We start from the raw sequence: 27385 nt of genomic DNA, 5'->3' as shown, positions 1-27385 counted from the left end.
TTCTTTTCCTAACAGTAAATTTTATTTGATCAGAAACTCTTAAATGTAAGAGGGTGAGATTGAAGTAATCTTCTGGCACAATTGTTTTCTCTCTGCTTTGTAATTGTGGTGTATAAATGAAGTAAAGGAAGCAGAAACTGGCATTTACTTCATCTTTTATGAGAGCTCAAACAGGGAGGTAGTATTTGTCCCGCTGTATGGGAGGAGACTCTAGAGGGAAGGAAAATATTTACTTTGGGAGGCGTTGAGCTTTAAATGGGACTAATTTGTTAGTGAGATCAAGGTTTGGTTTGTGGGAAGAAAAAAAAATGCAATCAATCACCCAGTGGCTAATATGCAACCTGGTTTGCATCATATCTAGCAGACTTAGTGACTTTCCACTTTCATTTCATAGCACTCTGTTGCCATCAAAATAACCCCGTCAGATTCTGACTCTTCAGGGTGAGGCAAAAAAAAAAAAAATTGGCTGTGAAACAAAAACAAAAAGGAAATCTGAAATGAGGAACTATCTTGAGCAAATTTCTTTAAAGTTAAATCCCTTACTAAAGCGGTGGCAGCTTATTGCGACAGTGAAGGTCGTTCCTCCTCCTTAGGAAGAGGACGGTAGTGTGAGGTACACAACCAAAAGCAGTTCATTTGTTTTATGGCTCACCCAAACAATTGATTAGATCAGCAACAGGGTCAGTAGGTCATGTGCGGTAGCCCCTGCTGTGATGCGTAACTATGACATCCTCATGTTTGTCTGCAGTGGCTGTTGATGGACCATCCTTATGAAAACACAAAGCTACAATGGAACAGAATACCTCAGAACGAGAGGACCAAGAAGAACCCATCCCGGTACGTTTTGGACTAATGCACATGGTTATGAGTCCAGATTGGTTTGTTAGTGAGTTGAGTTAGAAGAGACCGGTAGTATTCTGAGGTGATTCAGTTGCAAGGCGACAAGCATGTCATGTGACCCGTCATGATCCACAGCTTACCTAATCCAGTTGAGTCCTTGGGCAAGGCACTTCACCCGCTTTTTCTGCGGCGCCGATTGAACGGCAACCTCACTGATGATAGGATTGGACAAATGATTGTTGTGCAAAGTCCTCTTTAGACCTCTTGTTAAAAGCATTGCATAAATGCAGGCCGTTTCTGTCTTTTTCCCTTTCTGCCAGATTGCCTTTTTCTTTAAATTAAACAAGATACATGTCACATTAAAGCTGAGTTTTGGCAATAAGTTAATATTTTTTGGTGTCTGGAAAATGAGTCGTTTCAAAAACTTCCAGAATGTAAATTCACAAATCAGCAGGCAAATCAGCTGCCCCTCACCTAGCAACCCTGGCAAAGCCCAGTCTGTTACCTAGCAACTGAAACTGAGCTCCAGGATGTTTGGTCAGCCGGTTTTACCGCTGTATATATAATGGCTGCTGGAAAAGACAAGTATTTTGTTATTGACTTGCCGTTCAGAAACCACTTGCTGCATTCTTGTTGGATGCACAGGAGGCTCCACTTCTGCTTTTCAAAGACGTGCAGTTGTATAATTACGCATCAGTGTGCAGCCATTCTCACGTGCGAGTGTAAACTTTGTGTTGGGGGGCGTGGCCAGCAGCAGGTTATTTGGATTTAAAGTGACAGAGGTCCTAAAACGGCTTATTCTGAAAGGAACCGTTTTAGGAAAGAAAACAGGCAGAAGTGAGCAGATTAATGTCTCATTATCTAAGAATGAATTTATGCAAAAAATGTAATGAGCATGTTTTGTATCGACCTATCCTAACCTGTTCCAGGAAGCATAATAATAGCTCACCTTTAACCGCACAAAACCTGGGTGTGTACTTTAGAGATCCAGAGCATATTGCACTCCTCTCCATTTCCGTTGTACTTTTGTCCCATCCAGCCCATTTACTGCCAAATAACGTCAAGCTTGTTACAAACGAATAGATAATTGCAGATAACACTGATAAACAGCCACTGGCTCTCTGCCAAAACTTTGAAGACCAATTACCCTCACTTTTAATCTTATGATGTTAAATCTCATGCTTGACCAAACACACACAAAGCAAACAGTCTTCTCTCAGGTCTCTGCACCCTCAACAGACATGCTTTTCTGCTTTTTAAAACTTTTTAGTGATTGCAATCGTTTTAATCAAGATCATTTTAACCTTACATTGCCAAGAACAGGGAAGAAAATCTCTAAGTATTTTGGTGATTTATAAATTTTTTTATTATGTCCAGCAAATAACAAGAAAAGAAAGTAGATTGAGAGATATTATATGACATGCAACTTTTCCCCTCTTTGCCGGGCGTTGCTGCCTCCGGGCTGAATTCCTGATTCCCACATGCTTTCACAGCTCAGGGAAAGAAAGAAACGCCGCCACGTTTCATGCAGCAACATTGTAGTGTGAAACCGTTATCTCGTCGGCTTATTGCGTGCACTAGCATGCCTCTGCGTTTCTCTTTTTGTCTTTCAGGACAAATTTGAAAACCTCAAGATGTTTGTGGAGGAAGAGCTACAGACGAGCACGGTGAGAGCAGTTTCATTCCCGTCTTCTTTCAGCCGTTTTTACCACTGCAGCAGATTTTATTACCTTAAGCTAAACGGTTAGTCCACCACTCTCTGTGAATTCAAGCAGATTTAATGGAGAACCTGGTGCTCTCATTTTTCTTTTGTCACACACACGAATATATATATATATATATATATATATACATATATATATATTTTCTGTTCTCTCTCTCTCCAGATGGTGGGAATAGTTGTTGGCGCTGGCGTCGCCATAGTCCTCATCGCCATCCTCATCTTCTTCATCATTCGGAGGATCCGGCTCCGAAGTCAGTTAACACAGAGTCCCATTTCTCAGCCTGCTCTGAAAAGTTGTCATGGAAACGGCACATTATGCAGCTCTGGTTCATTTTGACGTTGGCCTTTTTATTTCGCAGACATAGAGGTTCAGGAGGCACCGAAATATCGCTTCCGCAAGAGAGACAAAGTCATGTTCTACGGACGAAAGATTATGCGGAAGGTGAGTGGCGGGCTGAAAATGTTTAGGTTTTTCGGTTCTGGTGGCGTTCCATCCACAAACATCCACCTACTTAATTCAGATTTCATGTGCTATATTAATTCAAAGCAGAAAATAGTTGAGGTGTAAAAGAAAACTGAGATGGATGTTTATTTGTAAGATTTTTTGAAAATCACGCATCTCTTTAAGTCCACTGAAATCTAAGTTTCCATTTGGTAATCCATTTGGGTTTGTGGATAGAACATGACAAAACATGTAAAAATTCTAAAGCAGAGACGCATGTTTTTTACAAAAACAAACATTAGCACTGGAACTCATACTCGCATCCGTTTCCCCACAGGTTTCTCAGTCTACCTCTTCACTGGTGGGGGCTTCCTCCTCTTCTTCTCGTCCACGCCTAAAGAAGAAGCAGAAAATGCTCAACATTGCCAAAAAGTAAAGTGCTCTTCATAAAAACTGCCCTCCCTTCTCCATCCTCCCCCTCTTTAATCTCTCTTTATGACGTGGTGTGTTGCTCGTGCAGGATCCTGCGCTTCAAGAAGGAGGTGCCCATCCTGCAGGCGAAAGAACCCCCTCCCTCAGTGCTGGAGGCAGATCTCACCGAATTCGATGTGGCCAACTCCCACCTCCCGTCCGAAGTGCTCTACATGCTCAAAAATGTCCGGTAGGTTCGCGCGGCGAGACGCTTTTTCGCGTTTGTAGTCACCCGCTCGTATTCTCGTTTCCTTACCCTGGCCTCTTCTTGTTTTGTTACTAACCGCAGGGTTTTGGGTCACTTTGAGAAGCCACTGTTCCTGGAGCTGTGCAAGCACATGGTGTTCCTGCAGTTCCAGCAGGGGGAGCACGTCTTCAGGCCAGGACAGCCTGATAACAGCATCTACGTGGTTCAGGATGGAAAGCTAGAACTGTGCCTTACAGGGGTGGTGAGGCTGCAGTTCATGTCGCTTCACTCTCCTTGTTTATCAGCTGTCATTTATCTAAGCTTAGCACAAATTTAGAGTTAATTTAGCGCCGAGAAGTGGTAGTTGGGGCCTGCCCATAGCAATGCATAAGGAGAGCAGTGACTGACTTGCGAAGCAAGTCAGTCACTGCCTCCATGCATTGCATGGCAGGCACCTATTGTTCTACACCCAATAGAATGTTTCTTTATTATTATTCTTAACTTATTCTTCCGTCACCGTGAATGCGGCTCGGCCGCTATGAGCCCACCCACAAAAGTGGTATCAAACGCATGCGGCTCGATCCCGTGAGGTGTGCTATTACTTTTGGTGGGATTTGGAGTTACCATGGCGACGTAAAAGCAAAAACGACCCCAAAATCACTAACGAGCTCACCAGGTGCATCTCTCGTCAAGGATGAGGCAACCAGTAAATCCTGAAAATACCCTATTTTTGAGGATTTTTCTGTGTAAATCATAACTTTATGTAAAGCGCCATTCAAACTTCATTTTGTAGATCGTCCGTTATCTCTTTTAAAGTGAAGACAACCGTCAATATGTATTATGGTTTGTCCACAACTTCTTTCTAAGCGACCCAAAGTTTTTGATTTTGGAAAAATCAGAGTGTGAACGCTCCGCTAGAAATGAGAGTCAGGCGACATTTTTTGACCCCAAATCATTTTTAACTTCGCCCTCACGCTCACAAATATTGCATGATTGGTATCAAACTTGGTCATGACATTGATACGGCGTGCCTGCTCCGGTCAAATGTTTTCAAAATTATGTAGTGCTTACAGTTTTCTCTCCAGGTGCTTCAGAGCAAAGTCATGCAGGGTAGCAGACAGATCTCACTGATTCACTTCCATGTATTTCTGAAAAATTTCAGACCTTGGCACACACTTTTTTATCTCATCGCTGTTAATACTGTGAGTGAGGTAGAGATATGAATGGGGACTATGTGAGCGACAAATAGCCCTCTTATATGCTTCAAGCGGTTTTGAATATGTATTACGGTTCCCGAGCGGAAACTGTTATTTGCAATGCTTTTTTAGTCAAACTGGCTGGCTCAAACAGAGAATTGTCTCCCCTGGATGTCTCACTCACAGCTGGCAGAGGATTATTTACCATGGCACGGAACCCAGAGCAGGAGAGCTGCTGAGGACTACAAACGCATCACTGTAGTTCTAACTAGTAGTTCAGTTAAAACAGAGGAGGACTGAGCTGGCCTATAGAAAAACTTGCTGCTATGGGCTGTATATAACTAATTTAACCCTGTCACTGTTACACATGGGATGAGTTTGGCCCTTTGAAATGAAGCTTACTGAAAATTTCAAAATAAAAGCCCTTGAAAATTTTTACATCAGGTCATTGCTTTTTTGAGCGTTATATGAATGATTTAATCCAATGACTGTTACACATGGGATGACTTTGACCCTTTCAAATGATGCTTTACAAAATTTCAAAATAAAAGCCTTGGGAATTTTTACATCATGTAATTGCTCTTTTGGCTTTATGTGACTGGTTTATCCAAAGCACTCTTACACATTGGATTAGTGTGGGCATTTAATATGAAGCTTACTGCAAATTTCAAAATAAAAGCCTCAAAATGCCCCTGGACAGTGCATCGCCGGAGGCGTGCAGTGATATCATTCTGCATTATCTGTTTATCCGAGTTAGGGAACTGCCTTGCTGCGAAGGCAGTTCATTAGCATTAGCCTTTTAGCTTAAATAAGCTATTTTCTATTTTTCAGACTTATTAGCCATGTTTAGTATACTTAATGGAGTAAGTAAATGACAGTAAACATTCTAATGATACCCCACATGCTACTGAAAGTATTTATGCTTATATTAGCATATTTGCTCATTTTAGCTAATACACTTACTTTATCATACTGAATGTTGCATGTCCAGCTTACTTAACATTCTTGTGATTCTCCACATGCTATTGATTACATTGCAGCTTTCTTTAGCATTGATGCTAATTCTTAGCATCAGAACGCTGGGTCCAAACCGACGGGCACACTTTGGCAGGCCCCAGTTAAATTTCTTCAGGAATTTTCTAGTTTTGTTTTGTTGTTGAATAGGTTTGTCCAAATAATTAGTGTTTTGATCGAATCGACACTCATTTGCGTATGAACCTGAAGGCGGGGTTCGCATGGGTGCTTGAAATCCTTGAAAATGCTTGAATTTCAATCTGTTTTCCAGGTTTGGGACTTGCTTGGGTTCTGTATGAAGTCCATACAAGTGCTTGGAAGTAAAACTGGACAGTTTTGTATTAAAGTTAAATCTAACGCTTGATTAAAAGATTATTGGAAAAGATTATTTGCATTTATCACCAGATATTTTCATACACCTAATAAAAAGAGACGTATATTTTTCTTACTAAATGAAGTTAAATCAGACCAAACTTTTCTTGTTATAGGTCAGTTAGAAGACTATGCCACACTACGGGAATTTTTGTTAAATTACAGGAATAAATTTATAATACCACCATAAAAAAGATGCAGTTTTACCAGGAAAACGTCTTAAAATTGCAACAACAACAACAAAAAAGTTGTTTTTATGATAAAACGGCTTCAATAGTTATCAAGGGCGATTGTATTCGCCCTGTGAGACAAAGCACCAGGCTGATGGAAACTTCTGGTCATTTTAGATTTTACATTTCTTCCATTTCTTAATAAACACACCCAAAGCTACACAGCCATATCCATCACCTTCTCACTAAGCTTTATGCAGTTTGTCTTGTAATCCATCCCAGGTTTTTGTAGATCTGTCTTGTCCCTGAACTCAGCTCTCACCCTTGGTAGTGGAGAAGTTGAGATTTAACCAATTTTTGTGGAAAAACATGCTTCCTACAGCTACGTTAGGTTTAAGGTTATTTGTAAATGACTTAAGAGCTTAATAGCTTTCCACCCATTTTTGGGTGAAAAGATGGGTAAAAGCATTTTAAAGTTGTAGAGGTTTAAATCCCCTCTGTCTGCATTCTTAAAAAGTCTTAAATTTATGTATCTAAAATAAAGGCTCTTAAATGGCCTTACAAGATCTTAAAAAGTCTTAAATTTGAGTCAGTGAAACCGGCAGAAACCCTGCAGCCTCTTTCACTTAGAGACATGCAAATTTATTCATAAAAAAAAAAAGTCTGAGATTGATTTCATATTCAACATTTGTCCTGATAAAGACGTCTTTTCAAATGTAAATTGGTAACAAAAAAAAAAAAAAAGAAAAGAAAAGGTAACGGTTAAATATCTTGCCATGCTCCCCCCAACCTGAATGTCTCCTGTTTCTCCTCCAGGATGGCAAAGAGAGTGTGGTGAAGGAGGTTTTTGCTGGCGACAGCGTTCACAGCCTACTCAGCATTCTGGATGTCATTACAGTAGGTCACGTCGCACAATGCTAACACACATCTGCACACAAAGGTTTTTCTTTCCCCCAATTCCCAGAGAAACTTCTAATTATTACCCTTAAGTGAGATAAAGTACTTTTATAGCATTGATTGTATATTCCTGACGTTGTTGATGTTCAACTACTGACTCACACAGACATGCCTGATTTCAGTTCAATCCAAATCTAGTTATTCTTTAGTGCTTAAACGATGTCGGCTGCAGTAACTCTGTTGAACGTTGTTGTCTGAATAGTTTAAGAATGAAGCAACGTTTGTTTCCAGGGCCATCAGAAGCCTTACAAAACAATGTCAGCTCGAGCTGCAGAGATCACCACTGTTCTCCGTTTGCCCGTGGAAGCCTTCCTCGCCATCTTTGAGAAGTATCCCGAGAGTCAGGTGCGAGTAGTTCAGGTGAGTTTAGTGCTTCTCATTGGTTTCAGCAACTAGTAGATACGTTTTCTTTACCTGAGTGAAGCCACCCCACTCCCCCACCTTCTTCAAATTACAAAAAATTGTGCAGCAAAATTTTTTGTTTGTGCCGCTATCATTTTAAAGATATTAAGAAACGTTTCCAGAGGTCATGACAGGTCAACCAGCCCACCCACCTTTTTATATTAGATAACATCTTTATATTACACAAACAACATTTTTTGTTTGTGCTGCTATGATTTAAAGATATTGTTGAAAGTTTAAAGGTCATTTTGATTCAGTAAAAGTGGGGTTACTGGTTGACCTTTTGACTTTTAAATAATAAAATAATTATTTTCAATAACTTTCAATATTTTTTATCTTTTTTCAGAAATCTAGTAATCCAAACAATTTTAAGAAGTCAGAGTAAAATAAGTGGGCCTAAAACAGAGCCTTGAGGTACTTTTTCCCCCCTGCTTGTTTCAAGGTGATGCATAAATAACTTTTTGTTTCCTTTCTGTTCAGATTATCATGGTGCGCCTCCAGAGGGTCACAGTCCTGGCCCTGCACAACTACCTGGGGCTGACCAATGAGCTCTTCAGTCACGTGAGTTATTAGACACACTCACTGTATTGTCTGTTATTTTCTATCTAAATCTAGGCCTATCTAGGCCTAAACAATAAATCAGTTAATAGCTTGATAAATGAAAATTATCATTTTAATTGATTCGCTTTGTCGTTCCTTCCTGCCTTTTTCTCTTTCTATTGATGAAAAATGTGTCATGTTTTGTTCAGTTTTTATTCAGGTGCATTTTTTGTTAACGGAGCCTGAGAGTCCGTTTTATTTTTGTTTCTTAGTTGTTTTGTCTATTTCGTTCACCAGTTCCAGTGTTAAGCGTTCTTTTCAAAACAGGCAGGACGTGCTTATGTCATTATCATTACATCCGCTTTAAATGGTCTTCAAACAATATTATCGTTTATCGCAACAACTGGTATCTTTTTCGTCAACATTAAGGAATTGTTGACTTAAAACAAGCACCTATATCTTGCTAAAGTTGCTCGTAATGTAAGTCAGTTTTCTTATTTCAAGTGTACTAAAATATTTGCTGTTGAATTTAGACCAAAAATAGGTGGTATGTTTTGAGATAAACATGCTGCACATACACTGTATAGAACAGACGCATAATAATTTTTCCTCACTTTCTGACATTAAATCAGACTTAGTGGATGTAGAAGAAATTGCAACTTCAGGGCTTTTCAGTGGAACACATAATGGAGCCTACATGAGCCAGCCTGTATTAATTTCTTCGTTTGTTAGGTCCTGATTACAGATTTTATGCCTCATGCATGTTTTCCACGTGCCGTGGTTTCACAGGAAATGCTTCCCTCCCGTTTCCCGCCGACGTCTCCCCACGCGCCGCGCACCAGCCCCATCCGCCATGGGAAGCGATTCGGCAGCCTGAGCGTTTCAGATGAGCATCGGGAAGCTGCCGTTAAAGGTGAAGCTTCAGGTAACGTCGTCATGCTAAGCTTAGCATAATGCCACCGTGTTGGGATGGGGTGGGTCAGTGAGCAGCACAAACTGCAGCAGTTGGTAGAAAAAGAAGCAACTATTTAGAAAACCAAAATGTCCGTATAGTTTAGAGATGATTAAAAACTCACGCTCACCTGTGTTGGGAATTTCTTTTCGAAATGTCAATTTTCCAGTTTCCTTTTTTTCTCTTACTGTAACCTTCCCCTGCAGAAAGACAACACAACAAAGAGACATGAGGGAACTAATGATGTGTAAAAATGAATGAATATAACTAAAACCTCTCCCTGTAGGAATCTATTTATTATTTTGACAAAAATATCTCTGATATTAAGAAAGAACTGGCTATTTTTGAATAAAATGCAGCTTCCGACATGTTTCAGTCTGAAAAAGTTTGAATAAGCATTTAATATGGTGATATGGCTCATTTTGCAGCTCTGGATAGATTTGCGAAATAATATTTGTGTTTTGACAGAGTCTTCCCTGTACCATCGGTGAAATGTTGTGACCTTGTTTCCATCTTCCTTTTCTCCTTATGTTCTTCCTTATTAGTTGTGCCCTTTCTTTTTTCCTTGGTCCTGCCTTTTTCCTTGCGACCTTCCTCCGTCTTTCCTTGTGCCTTTAGTTTTTCTTTTTGGAGACTTGCTTCCTTTTGCCTTGTTTCTTCTTCTGTCCTTTTTCTTCCTCCTTCCTTATTTTTTTCCTTCCTTGTCTTTCTTTTCTTTCTTTCTGTATTCATTTATTCCATGTTTCAAAAGTTGGCCACAATATTAATCTGCCATAAAATCACTGGAAATCTTTTTATTTCATAATTATAAATGGACTAAAAGGACTGGAAACGCTTTTTAAAAAAAGTGTCTGGTAAAGTTATTTCCCAGAATTTTCTTTTTCAAGAGTGTCTTGTTGTTTTCATGTATTTTGTTTAATCACAGGGGCGGACCAAGGAAAAGAAGGAGGTCCACCAAATCTCAGCAGGACAATTTCCATGCCGGTGGACATCTCTGGTTAGAGATTTTTGGTCATTATTTAACGGTTTTCCAGTTTCACCAATGACACGTTTGAATTGTTTACTGTTGCTCTTCTCTCGTTGACCTTTTAACAGGTCGGGTTGTTTATTTGCAGTCTGCATGTTTGAAATGTAACCCAGCTGAGAAAAATTAAAGAAAGAGGTTAAAGATGTCTCTGTGTAACCATGGAAACATCAGCTCTGCTTTGCTTGGTGGTGTTGTATGTTAAATCCACCTCTGGGCCTATTTATAACATATATTTAAGCCCTAAAATAATTTTTAATTTCCCCTTTATGGACTTAATAAGATGAACTGATTGCTGCTCAAAAGACAATATTTTCAATCCAGATTGCTTTTTCTAAACCGTTCCAACTGCAGTTCTCTCACTCGGTCATTAGGAAGTAATGACTTGTTGGTTTATGGTTTTATGACTAAACAGATGGTGAGATATGAAAATCGTCAGAGCGAAAAGCTTAGATTGGCAGAATAAAACGAGACGACTCTGATGTGCTTTTTGAAGTTGTGACGCATCACAATCATCTTAATTTGTTCGCAGCAGATGTGCTGGACAGAACATCAAGAAAGCAAGCATCGATGCTTTCACTTAGATGAAAACTCTTTTTCTTCTACGCGTTTGTGTGCAGGAATGACTGACTTGTTTTACTTTTGGTTTTCTTTTAAACCGACATTAAAACAGTTTTCTTGTTTGTTTGTTTGTTTGTTTGTTTGTTTTTTGTGCAGGTATTCAGAAAAGTGTGAAGTCAGATTTTGACATGGCGTTCGAACGAGGACGGATTTCTGCCTCTGCAGAAGACGGCAACACACCTCCAACCCTCAGTCGGGTCGGTGCACAACCCAAATAAGATCATAAGCTCACTTCTGGCTTCCTCGCATGAGTAAAAGTGTATTCAGTTTCGCTTGACAACAAAACTTGAAGCCACTTTTTACTTGTGGTAGCGAGGAAGCAAAGCGACTCATCCAAATGTAGCATTTTGAAAGGATTGTGTTTCTTTGCAGTCCGTTTCCCACGAACAGCGTGAGAGGAAGGTGACTGTGGAAGAAGTTCCATCAGGGATCTATTTGTATCCTGACGAGGAATCGGGCGTGGACAACATCTTCCCACCATCATCCGGTCGGTGCAACGCTTCACTCTTTGAGGAAGCTCAAAAAGAAGTTCTCAGAATCATGCAAATTGAGGTATGGTTTAACTTTTCGTTCAGTCACAAAAACACTATTTCTTTTCTTTTTTTTTTCTTCAAGAATTGGCTTAAAATGTCAGAAGTTTTTTGTTGTTATTGTTGGACTGTCCAGTGAGTCACCATGATAAAAATGAAACCAGATCTGTGCTGGTATATTTCATCCTCAGTTGTATAAGTAGCACCTGAGCGTCTTTCTTTCTCTGCAAAAAGTAAAAGTGTACTTAATTCAGGGCGTCTGCGCATCCTTAAAAAGTCTTAAGTTCGGCTATCTAAATTTGAGGCCTTAAATTGTCTTAAATCCATTCAAGAAAATGTAAATAGGCCTTCAATATTTTAATAAATTCTTAAATTTTGTCGTGACAGGGCTATTTAATCTCATATATTCTACATAGGTTTTTTTTATCACTGGATTTTTCTGTCAGGCAAAAGTTTGAGTTGTGCAGACGTTTTCACTCACTGCCTTCTGCGACTCAATACAGTTAAGGCTACCGGTAACAAGCTATACTTGCTTTCCAGCTAGCTAGTTAGCTAGAGAGTCATATGCCATGTGAGAAGAGGCACAAAAGAGACCCAGAATTTTCTCAGTTTTGGTGCCCTGCGTTTCTTCTGCACAGCTCTGTTGTGGTATAAGTCTTAAGTTTCATTCATCGTGGTCTTAAAAAGGTCTTAAAAAGTTTGAGTTGGTGAATCCTTCATGAACCCAGTAATTACTCATTGCTTTAACATCATATCTTCATTTAAATAATGAAATCATTGCCTCGTGTGCTGTCGCATATTGTTGCTTGTCTGACTGAATTCAAAGTCTAAACAATTAGAAGCTGTAAAATGTACTTATTAAATAAGTTGATGGGCCCTGGCTGTACTGAAATCACTCTGTACTATGGGAACCCAAAGTGTGCTTTGGTGACAAAAAACAATCCAGATTTTCCTGAAATTAAATATTCAAAAGCAAAAAATTTGATCAATGGATAAAACTGAATTATATGCCAGCCCTTACATTTGCATAAGATGTGTAAATGCTTTTATTTTGAAATGTTGGGACTGAAAGAGGCCATTCTTACTTTGCCTTTGCAGTTTCTTCTTTTTATGGGTGTAAGTTCTTTTGACATTCAACCCAGACCACTTGCTAACCTTTCCTGTGCAGAGACTAGTGTGTTTACCGTCACATTGTCTAAATTGCTGTTTGCAATCCACCAACCAACCAATGCACTGATTAAAATGTTTGCTTGGATCCAAAGATAAAACTTTTGTGTGTGTGTGTGTGTGTGTGTGTGTGTGTGTGCGTGTGTGTGTGTGTGTGTGTGTGTGTGTGTGTGTGTGGCCATTCATGTATCTGAATAATGTGGCTGCAATCAGACTCCCTTGTGAAGCGTCTCCAAAGTGCATTTTGTTTGACTTTGTTTTCCTCCATCTTCCTCTTGACGCCATGTCTCCTTTCTTTTAGGATCCAGGTTTGTTACGTGGAAAAGCGTCTTTGCACCACGCGAAAGCTGGAACCGTATTAGCAAGACAGGGAGACCAGGTAATAACTCTACCAGACGCCGTTTGATCGTGTGTGGTAACTGGCACGAAAACAATTTATTTCCGTTTGTGGTCCCGCAGGATGTGAGTCTGCACCTGGTCCTGTCTGGTTGCCTGCATGTTTACCAGCGAATGATCGACAAACAGGAGGCCGTCTGCTTGTTTGTGACCCACCCAGGAGAGATGGTAGGCCAGCTCGCGGTGCTCACCGGAGAGCCCCTTATCTTTACCATTAAGGCTGTCCGAGACTGTACTTACCTGAAGATCTCAAAGTCAGATTTCTATGAGTGAGTCTTTTCCTCTTTTCTTTGGCCAAAGTATACATGTTTGAAAAGATGCTAGTTATGAGCTCGGTTTAGAATCATCAGCATGTTTTCCTTTGGGTTAATCTTTTTAGCCAAAGCAAATTGTCTTTTTATTTGTCGTTGCTGTTCACTGTTGCCCTTCGTTCAATCAGCACTCCTCCTCGTTTCTGCCCCCTGCAGGATTATGAAGGAACAGCCCAGCGTGGTGCTGAGTGTGGCCCACACTGTGGCCATTCGAATGTCGGCTTTTGTCAGGCAGATGGACTTTGCGATCGACTGGATGGCTGTTGAAGCGGGCAGAGCCCTCTACAGGTTCGTCCAGGTTTTCCTCGCACAGACGACATATTTGCATTAATTTGCAATAAAGACAAATATTACATAAACATATTTTGCTTGCTGTTCTCACACAGTTCAGCTGCATGTTTGCACAACCTTTACAGATGGATGATGCATCTTAGTAAACTAGAATGAAAGCTTCCAGTTTTTAAAGTAAAAGAGGAACTTGGACAACTTTGTTATGATGTGAAGGGATATATTTACTTTCTATCACTTTAAGGATTAAGATTTAAAGCTAATCAAAAACTTTCCTGTCGTATCTACCACACTTTTTCCGCCCACTTAACTTTCCATTATTATGGTTAGAAACAGAACTTGATTAACTTCTTTTGTGGCTTGCCCGTGAATTTTTCAAATTATTTAAAAATTATTTTGCGGTTCTAATTGGATGTATTCTAGTTAGGTCAATCAGTTCCACTTTAGCTTCATCAAACCTCAGGATGTGTCTCTTAAAATGAAGATATTTGTCCTTGTGTGCATTTTTGAACTTCAATCTGGCCTTTTTGTGTTTCATTTGGATTCCTGGCTTCCTCCTCTCTGAGTGTCCTTCCAGCCAATATCGGCACAGAACATGTTTCACTGTGAATAATCACTCTTACCAGCTTGAATCTTCACAACATCTTTTGCTTTTTTTTCCCTTCTGAGTCAATTTGCACATTTCAGACGAAAATCAATTCATTTCTGGGACACCGAACCCGTCTGCTTAGCAAAATCATGTTGATAATTCTGAAACAAGAGAAGTTTGATCTTTAAATTTGGTGCAAAGCTTGTGGTTCCAGCTGTATATGCTGAAGCCAAAGAGCATATCATATCTATCACTACTTGAAATGACTCCACATCGCATTGATTAAATAAATGTTTCAATCATATTCAGATTTACTGAGACGCATCAGTATTAAGACTCTTTTAGTGTTTTACTAGCGAAAACATCTCAAATCGCATCTGCGTGTTTCGCATCGTTTGCGATGATGGCGGCTGTCTCACCGCAGACAAGACGACCAATCGGACTGCACCTACATCATCCTGAACGGACGTCTGCGATCAGTCATCCGTAAGGCGAACGGCAAGAAGGAGCTGGTTGGGGAATACGGCAGAGGAGACCTCATTGGCGTCGTAAGCATGTTTGGTTTTCTCTTCTCTTGAGCAGACGCTCGACTCTGAATCAAACTCTGGGTGTTGGAGCAGGATCTTGTTTGTCCTCCAGGTGGAGGCGTTGACCAAGCAGCCCAGAGCCACCACCGTGCACGCCGTGAGGGACACGGAGCTGGTCAAGCTGCCGGAGGGGGCGCTCAACAACATCAAGAGACGATACCCGCAGGTGAAACGAGCGCGTCGCGATCTCCGCAGCGTTGGCACACGGTTCTGAAACGTCTAACTAGGTCTGGATGAGCATGCTAAAAAAAAGAAAAGGAAAACAAGTAGCTTTCAGTCTTTTTTTTTTTTTTTGCTTGTGTTGTTTGAATGATTACAAAATAAGGAGAATTTCTTATAAATGAGGTATTTTTCACATACATCTTTATTGCAGTGGCATCTTTAGTCTTTGACTTGCAGCGTCACAATTAAAATTTTTATTAAATTATTCGATTGCTTTGCCTGTTGAGAATCCACAAATGCATGTATAAATAAATAAAAAAAACAGAATAAAACGTAAAATATTTTTTGTCTTCTAGACCTTGTTCTGTTAGAGTTTTGAAATGAACTTGTGGTGGAAACCATAATTAATTAATAACATTTATATTATGATTTACTTATTTTATAATTCAGTTTCATTTTTGAGAGCTTTACTTGTTTTCCTCCATTGCTCAGCAGACGAGGCGATTGGTCTGCAGCTGTTGCTGTGAAGGTTACCAGAGATTTTGGGTCTTTCTGATGATCAACAATGACTCGTGTCACTTCTCTCCCTAACACGAAAACAGAAAAAAAAATTTATAAATACTTCAACAATTATATTTACCCCACATGTGATAAATCTGTATAAAATATTTCCAAATGACATTACATACATGTTGCTTTTTGAGTTCCACAAAAAGCAACATGTTATCACGTACATAAATACTTTATTAATTTATTGAATTGTGTAATTTTACAGCTGCTCTTTTGGTTCACATGTTTTTTTTCTTGTTTTTTTTTCTTTCCTTTATTCTTAGGTTGTGACAAGGTTGATCCACTTGTTGGGCCAGAAGATTCTGGGGAACCTGCAGCGGGGTCGGGGGCCGTTCTCAGGTCAGAGGATGACCAAACACACCTCCCTCCCTCTCTCTGACTGTCTGTCTGTCTCTCTCTCACACTCTTTGCTGCCTGCTCACCAGGTTCGGCGCTGAGTTTGCCAGGTATGAAGAAAAGTGCAGATGTCACCAACCCCGCTAGCAACCTCTCCACCGTGGCTGTGCTTCCTGTGGGTGACGAAGTGCCAATAAGCGCCTTTAACTTGGAGCTCAGCCACGCCCTCAGTGCCATCGGTAACTTCTCCCCCTTTCACTTTCTGGACATTTTTTTTTTTCGCAATTTCTTCGTGTTTTCTTCATCTTGTTTTGGTTTATTTATTTTACCTTGTCCCCCGTTTGACACTCGAAGGCCCCACTCTGCTCCTCACCAGTGACATTATCAGGGAGCGCCTGGGAGCCTCTGCTCTGGACAGGTCAGTCTGGTGCTCAGGGAACCATTTCCCTTTCGCAGTACTTTTTCTTTTTCTTACTAATTACAAACATGTTTTCCAGAAAAATTGAGAACATTTGTAAAATTGAACAAATTCTCTAATCCTTTTCATATATTAAGTTTTTTTGAAGTTTATCCAGAGATCCTTCACTGTGTGAAAAAGTGAGAAATTTATTTTCCAGGCCTGGTGAAGAAAGGAAAATGAAAACTGGAGTGTGAATTTAACTTGCTTTGTTTAATTTCTTCAGATTTGATTCAATGCCTTTTTGTCTAAATCAGACGTTTGCTATGGATTCAGTCCAAGGAGTCGTTTTGCCCTCGGCTCAAAAAACAATTGAGCCGCATTTTCCCCTCTTGATATGATTTGTAATGTTTAAAGATACAGCATTTTATTTCTGTTTTTAAGTTCTAAAATACAAAAAAGGACCCATGAATCTCGAAAAATGAGAAGATTGAAACATTTTCTTCCATAGAATAATGATATTTGTGGGATTTTTTTTAAATCACATTTTTTAAATAAGGAAGATCGAAACGTATATCAGTTTAACTTTTTGGTCATTCTGTTTTCAAAATTGTATGCAATTAACTCCATTGAAAAAAAAACTGCTTTTGTTTTATATCCATGTTTAAAAACGCGACAGTGGACTCAGATATTGGTCGTCACTAACTACGCGAGTAAAACGAAATTATGAAAACTAGAGAGCCACTATTTTAAAAGAAAAAAGGTTGCAGCTATGCATTTTAAAAGCTCAAACATAAAAACATTATTTGTACCATTTTTGTTCTATTTCTCTCAAATTTAGATTATTACAGAACCACAAATGGGCATGGGATCCACAAATTCAGATTGTATTCAAACGGTTTGTGAATGTTTTCGTGTACCGTAACTCCAAACACAACAAATCCTAACATATGCAAAAGAAAATGCAGCTTGGGAAGTTGAAGGTACCTCAGAGCAATGCTTGATGACAGGCTTTTCACAGCAACCAATCCAGGGGCCCCATTCATTTTCCTTGGTGCTGATTGGCTGTACCCGCAAGAGCTAAAATACGGAAGAGTGCAGGTATTAGAGCAACTACAGTTGGTTTCAGCCAAAGCTATTAATCGCCACTCTGGAACATCCAAAGAGAACTGTCCGCCATGTTAATGGTGGGAAAGGTTTTATCATGGCGACATTATTTCATTATTTCACCTTTAATCCCTTGTTTTCCTTTAATGGGCTCTATGGTAGAGTAGTCGGAAGGTTGTAGGTTCAATTCCAGCTACCTCCTGCCACATGTGGATGTGCTTCTGGGCAAGGCACTTAACCTCAAATTGCCTACCGATCTGCGTATCGGAGTATGAATGAGTTTGTGTTTGTGAGTGCGACTGGGTGAATGTGACTCTAGTGTAAAGCGCTTTGAGTGGTCAAAATGACGGGAAAAGCGTTTTATATATATATATATATATATATATATATATATATAAGTTCAGTATTATATAAGTTCAGTCCACTTACCATTTAATAACCTTCAGTGTTGTTGGGATAAAACGTCGTTCCTCATCTTCCCTTTGATTTCAGCATCTACGAGTACCGTCTTTCTGGCTGGCTGGCCCAGCAGGAGGACATCAACCGAATCGTCCTGTACCAGACGGACAGCAGCATGACGCCGTGGACGCAGCGCTGCATCCGGCAGGCTGACTGCATCCTGATAGTGGGCGTGGGGGATCAGGAGCCGGCTCTGGGGGAGGTGTGTGTCCGCCAGCAGAGGACTGTCCGGGCGACAACTGCACTGTAACGCTTCTCTCCTCTCGTCGCCGTCCCTAAAGTTGGAGCAGATGCTGGAAAACACGGCCGTCCGCGCGCTGAAGAAGCTCATCCTGCTGCACAGAGAAGACGGACCCAGTCCGTCCAGAACCGTGGAGTGGCTCAACATGCGCAGCTGGTGCTCTGGTCATCTCCACCTGAAGTGTCCCCGCAGGGTCTTCTCCAGGCGTAGCCCCAGCAAGCTGGTACATTTCTGTATACTTTGAAAGAAAAAAGAAAAAGGTTTTCTGAATCAAAGAGCTCATTTTCATGTTTGTATTTTGTCTCCGCAGAGGGAAGTTTATGAGAAGGTGTTTCAGAAAACGGCGGACAGACACAGCGATTTCTCTCGGCTGGCCCGAGTTCTCACTGGAAACAGCATCGCGCTCGTGCTGGGTGGAGGCGGAGCCAGGTGAATCTGAGTAGTTGACCAGCTATATATATATATATATATATGTTAAAATATTAGCATTTGTGGGGGCTTGAAGCGCTGGGGGACCTTATGGAGCTGCTGACTTAATTTGAATTAAACCGAAGTGCAAATAACTGACATTCATTGACTAACATAACTGTATTTTTTTATTATTATTATCATTTATTGTTTTTAAGATTCTATAGTTGTGGGTTTAAATAGCGTTTCACTGGCGATATTTTTCCGTAACATGTATTTACCCAGTAATATTTGTACTTTTCCTGTCTACTCAACATCTTTTAATACAAAAACACGGTGGATCTGCGGTGGTCCGCCTCGTCTTAAAACGTCTTAAATTGGAGACACGCTGTACAAACCTTTGTAAATTATTCGACAGTAATCTCTTTATAGCTTTAAGTGTATCTAAGATTGTTTTTAAATTAACCAAGTCCCGTAGTTTGAGAATATTTCACTGAATAAACAATCAATTACCAGGATATAAGATTTTTCTTTTTCACATTTGTTGGATGCATTCAAAGAAGAGGTGGTTGGTGGATGTTTTTTGTAATCTGTAAATCTATCAAAGAACACATACGATTTATTTTTAAATATGACATAGTTCTTGAAAATATTTTATCCAAATCAGTAGATGTGAAACGATTAATTGGATTAATCGTGATTAACTGAGTATTGAAATAATCGTCGACTACACAGACTCAAAAAGCAAGCTGTCTGATGAAGGAACAGCATATTCAGATCAGTAACGAAGACAAAACTGCACAAAATAAATATCAATTTTGCATCAAAGATATAAAACCTCTGTCTGTGACAAGTGGCCTGGTTTTTACTTTACCCGGTTCAAACTAACTACAATAACGTAAATTTGTATTTTCGGCAATAAAATGTTCATCTTATTTGAAAAAGGAATTTAATAATTTTTTTATTTGAATCTTTTCATGCATTTTTAATATTGTTTAGAAAAGACTTGAATGGAAACTCTGCAGACTGTTAATTTTTATTTTTATTTTTTATCCAATTAATCGTAGGGATAGAATAACTGATTACTAAAGAAATTTTATTTGCCCAAAAATTCAGCCTGGCAGATCAGATTCAAGAAAGAAACCTGAAACTTATATTCTAATTAATTACGCACTAAAAGTACTTTTATTGCGTAATTAGTTAATCAACAATTATTTTTGCTCAAATAATGTGAAGATTGACTTCATCTTATGCTCATAGACTCCCACATCCTGTGCATTTTGTCCTGCAGAGGCTGCTCACACGTGGGGGTGATTAAAGCGATGGAGGAAGCCGGGATTCCCATCGACATCGTGGGCGGCACGTCCATCGGCTCGTTCATCGGAGCGCTGTACGCCGAGGAAAGGAGCGCCGTTCGGACCAAACAGAGAGCCAAAGAATGGTCCAAGGTTCGGTGCAATCCCTAGCCATATCCATTCTTGTTCCATTTTCTTATACGTAGTGGCTAGTTTACATGTAAGATGGAGACACGTCACCAAGGAGCATTAATGTGTCTGAGCGATGGAATAGAGGTTGATGGGTCTTTGTTTTTTGTTTTTTTTTATTTAACAGGCGATGAATTCTGTATTTAAAACGGTCCTGGACCTCACCTATCCCATCACTTCCATGTTCTCCGGCTCGGCCTTCAACACCAGCATCTATAATGTGTTTGAGGACAAGCAAATTGAGGTGAGAGACGGTTTCTTTATTCTCTAGTAAGAATTTTCACAAGTAGTCATTCCTGGTAGATTTCCCACTCGTTGGGTTTGTGCGGGTGCTTTAAATCCTTAGAAATGCTTGAATTTCATTCTTGTGTTCTCGAGGTTTAGAAAGTTTTGGATTTCTGTGTAAAGTCCTTGAAACTGTGTGGTTTTGGAAAACAGTGCAATCTAACATTTGATTGAAAGCCTAAATGTATTTACAGTTGCAACTAGATATTTAAAGATAATAAAAAGACACTTTTTTCACTCTGTCTGAAGTTAAATCAGAATAAATTTCTCCTGTTTTTGGTCAGTTGCAATTAACAAACATATTCCTATTTGCTAAAAGCCAGAGAACTTAGCAAGAGCTAATAAATTATATTATAAAAATAGTGTATTGAAAATGTCTTCTTTAATTCATTTGTGTTTTTTTGTTTGTTTTTTTTTTTTACCTCTGAAGTGGTCCTGGGAGAGTTTGAAAACTTACCTTAAAAATCCTTGAAAAGTGTTAAAATCTTACTGTGAGAAAAGCGTACAGACCTTCAATCTGTTAATAGAACTATACTGAAACATACAGCAGCAGTAACAGACCCTGTCTTTAACCTTCAGGACCTGTGGCTCCCGTACTTCAACGTCACCACGGACATCACAGCGTCGGCCATGCGCGTCCATCTGGACGGTGAGTCGGAGCCGGGCTGAGTTGAGCGCGTTACAGAACCAATGCGATGGCATGTCACTGCACTCAGTCAACCGTCAAAAACTATTCTGGACTAGGTTTGCATCAGCTGGTGTTAAATCTAAAAATAATAGCAGTTTGAATAACCCGGAGCACAAAACGGACAAAGACCCGACTTTTAGACTGATTGGGCTAAACGATGGCAGAGATTTGCTTCATGATTTGTACTGAAGACTGAAGCTGCTGTGTCCAGCTTAACCTCCACTGAGGCCAAACACCTGCAGAAACACTCCGGGCGAGTATAAATCACACCGATAAGAGCTTGCTGGATGGTAAGAAGAACGTTTTAAAAACTTTATCACAGCATAAAATATTAGAAATGAACGTGACCGTACCTTCTGGAAGGTCCATTGGAGATCTGCATGTTCAGCAGAGGTCACACCAGGCCAGAGGGTCAACGTTTTGACCAGCTTAGCAGGAACGTTTGAAGATCAGTGTTAGGGACGACTTGATGCCAGGAAGTTGCAGCAGCCAGAGCAGTCTCTCTTTCACTGATGATAACTAAGTTACTAGAAAGAGAGAGAATTTAACAGGCGATGCAATTTAACATGGCCTGTTAAACTGTTTTTTTGAACAGAACAGTGTTCACAGCCTTTTGATTCAGTTTTGCAAGTTGCACGTGAAGATAGGCTGGGACTAAAAATGAAAAAAATTCACTTGAAATGAGACTGTGTGGCTCTCTAATTGTGAAGCTGACATGATGTTAGGCTGGGCGATACGGTTTCAAAATATTTTATTTATTTATTCATTACCAGATCCAATTTTTGATTTTAAGAATCCCCCCCTCCCCATCATTTTCTTTTCTAAAAAAGAAATTACAAATGACAGGAACTATTTTCAAAAAAGTGGCTTTTGTTTCAATTATCCCTTCTGTGAGCTGCGAGGAAACAGTCGCAACATTAGCAGAATAAAGACAAATGTATTTTGTTTTAAAAAGAAAGCTTGGATATATTTTTGTTATTTTTTTCTGTTGGAGTTCTCATAAAATTACTACTTCATTCTCCTAATGTCACGACTTTATTCTCGTAAAGTTAAGACTTTATTTTCATATTATTTCAACCTTATTCTTGCGTTAAATCATACTGTTAGAAATAAGTTTGCAGCATTATGACTTTTGATTTTTGTTTTGTTGTTGTTTTTCTTTTAATCTGAGCCTGATTCTTACATTTTGTGGTAAAGTTGGCCTGATTTCAAAGTCCAAATAAATGGAAGCTGTGAAACACGCCCTTCAAACAAGATGGCGGCTGTAAGCGTGCTGACGTCACTCTGAACCGTGGAAACCCACGGAGTGCATTGGTGGGGGAAAAAATCCAGATTATTCCAAAAATGTAATCTTCAAACACCAAAAATGTGATAAAATCGATTTATCGCCCAGCTCTAGCAACTGTTTCTCCAAAATTAGTCTTCATTAAAAGATCATGATTAGCACAATAATATTGATTAATCATTGCCCATTAACCAGTTTTCTTTCTCCATTTTCTTATGAATTAATTTCCTAAACTGTGATTCACCTCAGAGAACTTCGTCTCCAACACTGACTCCCAAAGACTCGTCAGGTCTTGTTCAAGTCTCTCGTTAGCGTTTGGATGAAGTGGAGGTGGTGGACGTTAAATGTTCTCTCCATCAAACAATTTAACGGCAGACATCAAAGTCCAAAACAACTTTAAATTCACATGTTCACTGTTTGCGATGCTGCACGAACAATCCTCTAATTGTGTTTGGATTAGCTTCAGCCGAAGAGTTAACCTGTTGTTTGCTGCATTTTCTGAATGTGTAAAATCAAATCCAGCGCTCTTGACTTCCAGTTAACGTAGTGCTAAGCTATCCTTTGCAGCATTGTGTGTCACATTGACATCTAGCTGCTTTAATTGCATTTTAGCTGCTGGTTTTATGGAGCTTTAGCGCTGGATTTGATGAGTTGGTAGTCCTGCAGGAATTCTGCTGATGTTTGCATCTTGGCTTGTGTTTGGACTAACTGCTGAAGCGAAGCCTTTTCCTCTGTCATTGCTCCCGTTATGTGCTTCTTCTAGACTCTTTCTTCCTCTTCTTTTCTCACGTCCTCTACACGTCCCTTCTTTTCATAAAGTACTAACGTTTTTTATTTTTACTATTATTTATTTTAGTGTAAATATACCTTACTCTGATAGCCTTTCAAATCTTCTGCCCCAGATATAACCTGTGTGGATGTTGATCCTAAATCATAAAAGTTTCCTATTACGTGGGTGTCAACATGTAGGATCCAGAACACATTGCTTCTTAAATCTGTTCCATTTCCCCCCCCCCCTCCAGTAACGTACTACTTTATTTCTGTCCTATGTTCACTTTCATTCTTTGCTTCCTGTAGTTTTTATTTGATACAATTTCAGTACTCCAGGTTTGGGAAAGAAAAACTTAGAAAACAACTTGCTGTTTTTTTTTTTTTTGGGGCCGTATCCCGACGTCGAAGCTATAGAAATGTCACAAATGTTGCTAATTTCCCCATTAATCTCCTTTTTATGGAAAAATAATTACATCTCTAGTAGTTCAAAACTGACGGTCTCCTCACTCACTCTTTCTCTTCCTTTTTCTCTCTTTTGCCGTTGTCTGAGTGGTTCTCCCCACGTCACCCATTTGAGCCGGTCTCCTAACAACACTAATGCTATGTTAAGTTCAATTTTAAAGCGGCAATCATTCAGAAGCTGACGTTCTAAACACGTTTTGTTGAGTAATTCTCAATCCTCAACCATTAACTTTGACTGATACTAATCCAATCAAGCTTTTCTTTGTTTTAGTTTATTATTCAGAATTTGTCTTCTTGTTTTTGGAGTCTTTAAAACAAATCTGGCTGCATTTGAAAATACACAACTGCAAGTTTGAATTAAAAAAATCTTTAAGTGTCATAAAGATTAATTTTTTGTTGTGCTATTAAATTTAAAGATGGTATTGTGTGTCAGGGCTCTTTGAGTCACTATAATTAATTTCAGAGAGCTGGTTGATTAGTTTGTCTGGTGAGCTCAATTAACTTAGACTTAGACTTAGTAGATTAAAGGAAATCTACTGAAGAAGGATGTTCCACATTATTAAGCAGGCCACAGGTTTCAATCAATATGGGAAAGAGAGAATCTCTGCTGATGAAAATCATCATGTAGTGTAGTGCCGTATGACAAGATATGAAAACATTAGATATTTAACAAAAACTGAAGCGTTATCATCGTACTGTGAAGAGATTTGTGGCTGATTCAGAACAAAGATGGGTTTGTACAGATAAAGACATAATGAGGAAGGTTTCTGTTAGACAAATACATTGGATTAAGAGAGCAGCTGTTAAAATGTCCTTACAAAGCAGCAAACTTTCCTTGTTAAAAGAAGTAAAATGCCCCAGCAAGATTTTGGGACATTTTACCCACCAGGAAAAAAAACGGCGTCTCTGCTATTTATATTTCAGAACAGCATAGTATAAGTCTGCTTTTTTGATACTAATAGTTTGCCATATTCACGCTTTCTGAGGTACCATCCACATGAAAACATTTTTTCTAAAATAGGTTGTCAGTTTCAAGAACCATTTTGAAACCACAAAGAACCATAAAAAAAAATAAAATAAATTAAAAAAAAGCATTCAGACACATGGATACTCGAAGAACGGCCCAAAACCCAATTTTTTTGTTTACTCCTCCAGACCTGTAAGTGGCGCTAAACACAAAGTATGTGACATAAGGCTTCCATATGAGGTTAGTGGTAAACACAGTAAGGAAACAAAAAATGTTTATGTCTGATTGATATGACACATTTGGGGTAATAGATTAGGTTAGCGGTTGGGCTACATGATCATTTTCACTGTCCAGAAGAATACACAAGAGAGAAATTTTCACTCTGCAACCCCTCTGAAAAAAAATAAAATAATCTGTTTAGTTTTCTCTAAAATGTTGTCTCTGTGTGAACACAGGATGAAAACCTTTGAAAAAATCTTTTTAGGGCTGGACAAAGAAAAAACAACATGTGGACATGGAACTGTCCAGTGAAAGAACGTTAGTAAGCTTATAAAAGTAATACTTCAGAGCACATCAAAAATGAGGTCTACGTTTTGGCCATCCCAGTAGGATGTACACTCATTATTGACATGACAGTCGTTTGGGGCTTTTTAAAAGTGCATTTAACTTGTTCCTCCATCGGATACCAACATAAAGCTTGAATGAATTTTATAAACAGGAACAAGTTTGAAGTTGATGGACAAAAAACTTCTGGCATTGTTCCATTTATATATTTGAACACTTCTGCCAATCGGAAATGGCATTATTAATTTAAATAAGATAAATTCCTACCACAGGTCTGACTTTTAATCCATAGAAACTATAATACAACTGAGGTCTGGGCCATTGTTAACATGCTTTCTATATTACTAAAGCAGTTCTGATGTGTATCTGGTTAGAAATGCAAACTAAAAGGAGCATTTCTGCTTGAAAGCAGCAGAAGAACCCCAAAGGCTTAAAGTGTCATGGCCAGAGGAGACCTGAATATGGACCCAGGGTGCCGTCTAAGAAAGAAACACCTGCTCCAAAGCATTGTGTCCTCCCACATGGACAAACAAAATCCCTTCTGGAAAAAAGTTTTGTACTTGAATTTGGTCTCAGTGACCAGAAATAAGTTCGGATGGAATCAGATTTTCCAACTTACGGACACTTGGGAAACAAAACCATCATAAACCAAAGGGTCATTGAAACATTGAAACTGTTTGGTGTTCATAATGGATAAAGTGGGCTAGCAGTAATCGTCTGGATTGGTCCAGATCTCAAGCTTTTTGAAAATGTATACATTATGTTTAAAAGCGAGTTCCAACCAAGTTAAATGATCTCTATGTCTGCTGATGAATGATTAAATCTCAAGCCACTATCAAGCTTGATGGTGGCTTATAAAGGCATGAGCTTTTCCTGGAACTTGGTAAGGAACATTTACCCAAATGTCAGTGGAGGCGTATGTATTTATTAAAGCCGGTGTGTGTGTGAATTTGACTACTCATATCAGACAAAATCCACAATCACTTCAAACTTGTGCACCTTCTTTTTGCTTTTAAAATTCGGGTTGTGTAACTTCTTACAAGGAACAGTTTAAATACATTCTTAAAAGCCAATAAAGAGAGACTTTTATTACTATGATAAGTTGACCGGCGTTGTATAGAGAGAACTGGGATGCCCCAAGACTTTTGCACATTACTGTAAGTAGACTTTAGTGAGGAAACATCCCATATCTTTCTGTTTCTTCTCTCCTTGGAGCCTCTTTAACTTTTTGTCTCTTTGTCTCAAGCATTTCTTCCTCTCCGTCTTTTAAATTCTTCTCTGTTCCTTTCTCTGTCCTTCTCCTTTTGTTTTCTTTTCCTTCTTCTGTTTTTTTTTCTCCATCTGTGACGTGGAGTCCGGCTCATATTTGATGTGATCCTCCTTGTCCATCTCCATTTCCCCGACAGGTTGCGTCTGGCGCTATGTTAGAGCCAGCGCCTCCTACACCCCCTATTTACCTCCCCTGTGCGACCCCAAGGATGGCCACTTGCTTGTGGATGGTTGCTATGTTAACAATGTCCCAGGTCAGAGTTCAAACACCCACTCACCAAAAATCACCTCTCTCTCTCTCCCCACGGTCCCTGAATCGACGGTCAACCACTTGGCTACCCTCCTCTTTACTGTTACCCCAGTTCTCATTTGTAACTAACCCATCCTTGACCAGGTGGACATTGGGAGCCCATGGTTTGGAAGGAAATACTTTATAGATGTAGTTTGATTATCCTGTTTTATACATCCTATTCTAGGTCCCACTGGCTTTGTGATACACTCGCATAACCCTTTCCGTTCCTAAATCAGTGTGTTGGACTGTAATCCAGCTAGGCAACATTTCCGAGATCCGGGATGTTGCCCGTGCATGTTTGAATGCCTTATGCATGACCATGAAGTTTCTTTTTGTCCAAGACATTTGAGCTAAAATAATTTATTTTCCATTGGAAGTTCATGATATGACACAAAAAGAATTATGTCTATGCTGGCTTTCTTTTTTTTTTTTTTTTTTTTTAGTCTACATATATATTTTTCTACAATAAGTTGAGGGTTAACGAGTTGGTTTCAAAGGACCAGACATGGAGATAGCGATTTGTTGCGAAACTATGCACGTTCCTTGAACTTTTTCACATTTTAATAGCATTTTATGTGTTGAACAAACGCATAGATTGGGGCCGGGCAAAAAATCAATAGCAACACATATGGAAATAGATGCGTAACCAATATTGATAGATAATACATCTGGTATAATTTTTATTTTTATACTGTTACTGAACCCCAATCCAGAGGGCCAGAAGGCTGTACGGCTCTGGAAAGATTGAAAGATTTAGTCGCCCAACTCTCACGGCCAGCTAAGCTAGGTTGGAGGCATCAACTACCTCACTCACTTTTTGGTTACCTAGCAACAACCTGCTCAGTAACTTGCGCAACAG

The 27385-nt window shown here is 39.4% G+C and overlaps 1 protein-coding gene across 5 annotated transcripts in view; it reads left to right on the top strand.

The window, feature by feature from the left end:
* pnpla6 (patatin-like phospholipase domain containing 6) overlaps window positions 1–27385 on the top strand; it is a 43092-nt gene that overhangs the window by 7867 nt on the left and 7840 nt on the right. For 3 of the 5 annotated variants that reach the window (XM_044114572.1, XM_044114575.1, XM_044114571.1), the window contains 29 exons: window positions 749–837; window positions 2454–2507; window positions 2727–2814; window positions 2923–3005; window positions 3343–3437; window positions 3526–3666; window positions 3766–3925; window positions 7232–7312; window positions 7604–7732; window positions 8255–8335; window positions 9104–9239; window positions 10192–10263; window positions 11008–11108; window positions 11284–11463; window positions 12910–12987; window positions 13068–13273; window positions 13472–13603; window positions 14617–14740; window positions 14832–14945; window positions 15775–15850; window positions 15937–16086; window positions 16202–16265; window positions 17844–18012; window positions 18092–18274; window positions 18362–18480; window positions 19751–19907; window positions 20071–20187; window positions 20808–20877; window positions 26372–26488. In XM_044114572.1, coding sequence (XP_043970507.1) covers window positions 790–837; window positions 2454–2507; window positions 2727–2814; window positions 2923–3005; window positions 3343–3437; window positions 3526–3666; window positions 3766–3925; window positions 7232–7312; window positions 7604–7732; window positions 8255–8335; window positions 9104–9239; window positions 10192–10263; window positions 11008–11108; window positions 11284–11463; window positions 12910–12987; window positions 13068–13273; window positions 13472–13603; window positions 14617–14740; window positions 14832–14945; window positions 15775–15850; window positions 15937–16086; window positions 16202–16265; window positions 17844–18012; window positions 18092–18274; window positions 18362–18480; window positions 19751–19907; window positions 20071–20187; window positions 20808–20877; window positions 26372–26488 — 3325 coding nt within the window. In that variant the 5' untranslated portion in view covers window positions 749–789. The remainder of the gene's footprint in view (window positions 1–748; window positions 838–2453; window positions 2508–2726; window positions 2815–2922; window positions 3006–3342; window positions 3438–3525; window positions 3667–3765; window positions 3926–7231; window positions 7313–7603; window positions 7733–8254; window positions 8336–9103; window positions 9240–10191; window positions 10264–11007; window positions 11109–11283; window positions 11464–12909; window positions 12988–13067; window positions 13274–13471; window positions 13604–14616; window positions 14741–14831; window positions 14946–15774; window positions 15851–15936; window positions 16087–16201; window positions 16266–17843; window positions 18013–18091; window positions 18275–18361; window positions 18481–19750; window positions 19908–20070; window positions 20188–20807; window positions 20878–26371; window positions 26489–27385) is intronic. The other 2 variants (XM_044114573.1, XM_044114576.1) reach the window with 2 other exon arrangements.

Source organism: Gambusia affinis, linkage group LG04 (assembly GCF_019740435.1).
Source record: "Gambusia affinis linkage group LG04, SWU_Gaff_1.0, whole genome shotgun sequence".
In the NCBI taxonomy this organism is placed as follows: Eukaryota; Metazoa; Chordata; class Actinopteri; order Cyprinodontiformes; family Poeciliidae; genus Gambusia; species Gambusia affinis.
This window is presented reverse-complemented; position numbering and strand designations above follow the sequence as displayed.